The following is a 7,129-nucleotide window of genomic DNA, read 5'->3' on the forward strand; positions in this document are numbered from 1 at the left end:
CTGACTCAAATGTGTTCCTTTTTATGGCTGAGTAATATTCCATTGTGTATACATACCACAACTTCTTTATCCATTCATCTGTTGATGGACATCTAGGTTGCTTCCAAGTTCTAGCTATTGTAAATAGTGCAGCAATGAACAATGGGATACATGTATCTCTTTCAATTTTGATTTCCTCGGGGTATATGCCTAGGAGTGGGATTGCTGGGTCATATGGTGGTTTTATTCCTAGTTCTTTAAGGAATCTCCATACTGTCTTCCATAGTGGCTGTATCAATTTACATTCCCACCAACAGTGTAAGAGAGTTCCCTTTTCTCCACACCCTTTCCAGCATTTATTGTTTGTAGACTTTTTGATGAGGGCCATTCTGACCAATGTGAGGTGATATCTCATTGTAGTTTTGATTAAAAATACAGAACGCTTCACAAATTTGCGTGTCATCCTTGCACAGGGGCCATGCTAATCCTCTCTGTATCATTCCAATTTTAGTATACGTGCTGCTGAAGTGAGCACTGACTGATCCTTATTAATCGATCTTTTGTTGGCCTCGTTTACAGGGCCCCAGCTGAAAACGCCTAAGATAGGTAGAGGGAAAAGATTTTTTTCTTCTCCTCACAATTCAGACCACCTTAAACCTACCCTCCCTGCTTGGTGAAAGTTTATCCAGTCTTTTTTGCACAGTGAAGCAACAAGTAATTAAAAACCAGTTCTATTTATCCAGAGATAAAGTTCATGACTTGGTCACATTTTCTGATGTCTCTACTCAGAGGTCTGGAGCCTAAAGGGTTGGGAGGAAAGGTTATACTGGATAGCACACAGTTTCTTTGTGGGTTGTTTTTTTGTTTTTTGGTGTTTTTTTTTGCTTTTTTTTAAGCTAGAGAATTCACTTGGAGAAGGAAATGGCAACCCTCTCCAGTATTCTTGCCTCAGAAATCCCATGGACAGAAGAACCTAGAAGGCCACAGTCCATGGGGTCGCCAACAGTTGGACACGACTTAGCAACTAAGTAACAGAGAGCTTTTACAAAAACAGGGGGAGGAGCAAGATCAGGTTCTAGAAAGAAATACCTGGTTAAAGATTGTGAGTCTAAGCCACAAAGATGGTTAAAGATTGTTAGGCAATAAAATTCATGACTAAGTTATTCAGGGTAAATGTTAACTTCATAGGCAGGGCCATTAATCAGATAAAACCACCAATTAACAAAGACATCAAACAACAAAATTCCGTTTCTGTAGACAAGTTGCTCAAGTCTGTTATCTATTATCTGCACAGTGGAACTTGGCTTTGTCTCAATTTTCAGACAACTTTTATCTTCTCAACAAATAACCCTCTTCACTTCCCCAGCCACTTCTCACACCCCAATTTCTCGGGTAAAGATGTCCAATGTGAAAATTAAGGCCTTTTTAACACATAAAACATAAAATCTTTCCTATCACACAACTCAATTTGCAGGATTTCTTGACTCTTACTGTTACATAGATATAAACATATAAACAGCACATGTCAAAATTTGAATCGCACTATCCTTGCCCTTCTGGCCTCTTCCTTGGTCTATTTTGAATGGTTTTCTTGTTATTGCATCAGATGTAATGGCAGTATCTGTTACGATCCTCTGAGTAGCAAGCAGTGGACATCCATGTTCACTGTCTTGAACAATAAGAAAGACATGCGTGCTAAATGCCATCATTCATGTCCAACTCTCTGTGACCCTATGGGCTATAGTCTGTCAAGGCTCCTCTGTCCTGGGATTCTTCCAGGCAACAATACCGGAGTGGGTTGCCATACCCTTCTCCTTAGATCTTCCCAACCCAGGGATCAAACCTGCAGCTCTTATGTCTCCTGCATTGGCAGGTGGGTTCTTTAACACTAATGCCACCTGGGAAGCCCCTAATAAGGATATATCACCCCACAAAATTAATAAGCCCAGCAACAGAGAGCATTTAGCTGAGAATGATACAGCAGCTCAGCCATGTCACCAATGACCTGGTTTCTTTTTATTTTTCTTCAATTTCCCTAAAACTGACTTCAAAGTAAGACTAAGAAGGGGTTCAGAACATTGCACCACCAAACACATCACTTTGACATATCGATCAACTTAAGCTGCTGATACCTGAGAAACAGCAGATGCAGGAAGTTCTCCATGACCACTGCTTTCTTTTTTTTTTTAATATTATTATTATTTACTTGTCTGTGCTGGGTCTTAGTTGTGATCTAGTTCCCTGACCAGGGATCCAGCCCGGGCCGTCTCCATTGGGAGGAGGAGTCTTAGCCACTGTACTACCAGGACAATCCCTACAAACATTCTTAAGACAGTCATGACTCCTGAGAAATAAAACAGTTTTTGCTGGTTGCCTGAAGTTGATCAGGTACCACCCCCAAATCTGTAGGTGGGGTCTCAATCCTACCTCAACTGTTTGGCTAATTTTGTTTAAGAAAATTCAGTGGACTGATGCTAATAGGAAGGAAATGAGTGATAGGCAACAAGCAACAGGATTCAATTACAATAGCTTAACTTTTAATTGCGAACACTGTACCTCTACCTTCTAAAACATATGGAGACAAAAGATTTAAATATTGGTGGGAAGCTTTCTGGGCTTCCCAGATGGCGCTAGTGGTAAAGAACCTGCCTGCCCATGTCGGAGGCATAAGAGAGCAGGTTTGATCCCTGAGTCAGGAAGATTCCCTGGAGGGAGGGCCTGGAAACCCACTACAGTTTTCTTGCCTGGAGAATCCCATGGACAGAGGAGTCTGGCAGGCTACAGTCCATAGGGTTGCAAAGAGCCAGACACTACAAAAGTAACTTACCACGCATGCACACAAAACTGTAAAAGTGCTTCTGTTCAAAAACAGCATGGAAGTTCTTCAAAAGAACTAAAAATAGAACTACCATACAATCCAGCAATTCCACTCCTGGATATATATCCAAAGAAGATGAAAATACTATTTCAAAAAGATATATATACCCCAATGTTAATAGCAGCATTATTTACAATAGCCATGACATGGAAGCAACCTAACCATCCATCAAGAGATGAATGGATAAAGAAAATGTGATGTGTGTATATACCCTAAAAAAGAATGGAACCCTAAAAAAGAATGAAATTCTGCCACTTGCAACAATGCGGATAGACCTATAGAGTATTATGCTTCATGGAATAAGTCAGAGAAAGACAAATACTCTATGTTATCACTTATATGTGGAATCTAAAAAAATAAAACACACTAATATATATATAACAAAAGAGAAACAGACTCAGATATAGAAAACTAACTAATGGTTATCAGTGGGGAGTGGAGGGGGAGGGGCAATAAAGGGAGTGGTATGGGAGAAAGAGATACAAACTATTATGTTAAAAATAGATAACAACAAGCATATATTGCACAGCACAGGGAAATATAACCATTATTTTACAATAACTTTAAATAGAGTTTAAAAATATTCAATCACTGTTGTACACCTGTAACTAATATAATACTGTAAATCAACTATACTTCAGTAAAGCATATGGGATGACAGTATCCACACCAGGCCCGGAACAGTGTTTACTGGAGGAAATAACAGAGACGGGGCAATGGAGTTGTGTGACCCCACTCCCCTCCAATGCCCATTTTCATAAGGGAGTAGAAAACAGACTTTGCAGAGTCAGACAAGGGTCCAGGAGATGAACCCTAACCTCCTGGCTTACCAGCTCTGTGGCTAAGGATGCACCAGCCTCCCTTTAACATGACCTTGGTCTGTGGTCCAAGTCTTGGAGATAGGGTCATTTAGTATGACAGACCACCTCGGCCTTGTTCTACCACATCAGGACACTGCCAGAAAGGTTATTCTTTTCCCTCTCAGCTTTAACCAGTTTCTGTAACCCAAACAGACTCTTTCCACAGGAAGCGAACTTCGTCTTTAGGAGGCCAGTCTGCAGGGAAGCAGAACCTGGACAAGTTAATCCTTGCCTCTCCGTCCACCCCTTGATTTCAAAGGATAGTTTCTGTGTGTCCTATTCCTATCCACTACCTGACGTGTACCTGTACCCGCCAAACCCATAGGGTTGTAAAGCAAGTCTCTGGCTTTGCTGTAGTAGATACTGAAGGATGGTTAAAACAGTGAGCAGCCAAAGAATTAACATCTGAGGGACTTACCTGCCAGTGCAATGGCTAAGACTCTGTGCTTCTGAAACCCATCTGGATGAGATGAGGTCAGGGTGTAATAATCGTACCCAAGCTCACGGCCCGATGAGGAAGAGGAATTTCCTCAACCGAGCTGGGCAGTTAGCAGCGGCCACTCGAGGTTTGTGACAAGGAAGGAGCATTTTACTAGAAAGAAAACAGAAAGACAGCTGACATAAACATCAGAAGTGGATAACAGAGAATACCCCCATCATTATCTTGAGTAGAGCATTATATACTTTTCAAAAGAATATCTCAAGGTCATAAAAGTTTAACCAGACCCTTTCCCAAGGCATACATCCTGAGGTAACATCAGTACATTAGCCAGCAGGAACAAGTTCCTGCTAAGAAGGAAAAACATGCTTTCAAACAAGATATACTATTGCTACATAATCATTAATACAGGGCCTACCCATGACTGCTAACACAAAGCCTTGGACTACTTATCAACCTGCCTGAAGTTAACTATATCACTTCTAATTCAGGGGGCCCACGTTCAATCGCTGGTCAGGGAACTAGATCCCACATGCCACAACGAAGAACAAGTACAGCCAAATAAATAAGTATTAAAAAATAAAAATAAAAAAGAATAAGAAGAACAGCTAAAGTCTCCCAAAAACCAGGGATTAAGGGATCCCAGAGCAGATAAGACCAGAGGTTCCAGGCTGCTGGTCGGGGCACCTTACACAGTCATTTGACCTGTTTCTATATATAGGAGTCTGACTGTTCTACCTTGTCACCATTGTGACTCTAAGCACAACACAGTTTGGTCAGGATACAATCCAACCCTTATCTAGTTTGCTAGAATGCTGAAACTTGAGCTACTTCACTTGCTTATCTGGTCTAGCAGCAACAGATCCCATATGGATCTCACCAGTTCATGAACTCCTCAAACTCAGAAATGAAACCTCATGTGAAGCTAAAGTTTCATGTATTGGACTGGCCAAAAAGTCCATTCAGCTTTTTCTGTAAGATGGAATACCCTACAGTATTTGGCTAACTCAATACTTTGTATAGCAACCACTTCCACGCCCAAGGATGGTTGTGGATCCCAGGAGGGAGTCCTGGAAAATGTGGATGGCTACCCTAGAGTGAAAACCATATTCACTAAAGGCAGACTGGAGATGACTATCTGTCTAGACAGTTAGAAAAGTCCAAGGACACATAGTTCATTCCAGGAAGTCATAGCCATTCATGGTCATTGTCATAGGTGTCTCTACTGGAGGGCGTAAGCTTTGAGTAGTTAAATAAGACTGAATCTGTACTTTCGGCTTTCGGCTAGGAGGAGGGGAAGGTGCAACTTTCTTCAGTCATCCCGAATCCGGGTTCATCCGACACCAGCCACCTCCACCATGCCGCCTAAGTTCGACCCCAACGAGATCAAAGTCGTGTACCTGAGGTGCACCGGTGGGGAAGTCGGTGCCATGTCTGCCCTGGCCCCCAAGATCAGCCCCTTGGGCCTGTCTCCAAAAAAGGTTGGTGATGACATAGCCAAGGCAACTGGTGATTGGAAGGGTCTGAGGATTACAGTGAAACTGACCATTCAGAACAGACAAGCCCAGATTGAGGTAGTACCTTCTGCTTCTGCCCTGATCATCAAAGCCCTCAAGGAACCACCAAGGGACAGAAAGAAGCAGAAAAACATTAAGCACAGTGGAAACATCACTTTTGATGAGATCGTCAACATTGCCCAGCAGATGCGGCATCGGTCTCTAGCTAGAGAACTTTCTGGAACCATTAAAGAGATCCTGGGGACCGCCCAGTCTGTGGGCTGCAATGTTGATGGCCGCCACCCTCATGACATCCTAGATGATATCAACAGTGGTGCAGTGGAGTGCCCAGCTAGTTAAGAACTGCAAAGGAAAAAGAAAAATAAAGGATCATTTGACAACCAAAAAAAAAAGACTGAATCTGTAGCTATGACGGAGGAGTGTGCATGGCCTGGAGAGGAGACGAGGTGCTTTGTAAGCCCGGAAACCTGGGTCCTTTCTCAGTGGTTTCACGGGCAGGCATTAGGTAGGGTAACACGACAGAGGATGCCAAGGGACAAAGAGGGCTGGGAGCAACCTGGCGTGGTGGTACTCTCCCCGCCACATCTGAGTCCGGACTAATCCTCCTCCTCTCCAGCCCACCTTAGAGACTATCAGGGAGGAAGAAGTTTTCCTCTACCCTTCTTGGTTCCTCCAGCTGGTCTAAGACTTAAAATGACATGACACATGGGACTCGCCTGGAAGTCCAGTGCTTAATACCCCGAGCTCCCAGATATTAGTGTATGTAAAATAATAGCCAAGGGGAATCTTCTGTACTGCTCAGGGAACTCAAACCGGGGCTCTGTGACAACCCAGAGCTGTGCGATGGGGAGGGAAGTGGGAGCGAGGTCTAACGGGGAGGGGACATATGCATACCTATGACTGATTCATGTTGATATTTGGCAGAAAACAATAAAATTCTGTAAAGCAATTACCCTTCAATTAAAAAAAAAAAAAAAAAAAAAAAGACCCCAAGCTCCCAGTGCAGCAGGCCCAGCCAGCTTCAATCCCTGGTCAGGGAACTAAGATCCCACATGCCGCATGGAATGGCCAAAAAAACGTGTGTGTGAGTTGCTTACTTGTGTCTGACTCTTTGCGACCCCACAGACTGTAGCTGGTTAGTCTCCTGTGTCCATGGAATTCTCCTGGCAAGGATACTGGAGTGGGTTGCCATTCCCTCCTCCAGGGGATCGTCCCAAACCAGGGATCAAACCTGTGTCTCCTGCATTGCAGACAGATTCTTTATCATCTGAGCCACCAGGGAAGTCCCCCCCAAGAAATGAATAAATAAAAATTAAAAGACATCAATTTTTTTAAATATCAAATTTATATTTAAAAATGACATGAGATAGATTAACAGAAGAAAAATAAACAAAAGTTCAATGACATGGAAAGACCCAGGAAAACTGAGCAACTCACCAAAATGGTTAAAAATCTT

General features: G+C 42.8%; 1 protein-coding gene and 1 non-coding gene across 2 annotated transcripts; one reads left to right on the forward strand and one right to left on the reverse strand.

Annotated features, from left to right (window-relative positions):
- Positions 1-407: 407 nt before the first annotated feature.
- On the reverse strand, positions 408-514 carry LOC139032913 (U6 spliceosomal RNA). The gene has a single exon (XR_011485551.1). It is a non-coding gene; the product is annotated as a U6 spliceosomal RNA (small nuclear RNA).
- Positions 515-5,453: 4,939 nt separating this feature from the next.
- On the forward strand, positions 5,454-6,065 carry LOC110147379 (large ribosomal subunit protein uL11-like). The gene has a single exon (XM_070461294.1). It carries the CDS (start codon positions 5,515-5,517, stop codon positions 6,010-6,012), a length of 498 nt encoding a protein of 165 aa, XP_070317395.1. The 5' UTR covers positions 5,454-5,514; the 3' UTR covers positions 6,013-6,065.
- The last annotated feature ends 1,064 nt before the right edge of the window (positions 6,066-7,129 follow it).

Source organism: Odocoileus virginianus, chromosome 33 (assembly GCF_023699985.2).
Source record: "Odocoileus virginianus isolate 20LAN1187 ecotype Illinois chromosome 33, Ovbor_1.2, whole genome shotgun sequence".
NCBI classification, from domain to species: Eukaryota; Metazoa; Chordata; class Mammalia; order Artiodactyla; family Cervidae; genus Odocoileus; species Odocoileus virginianus.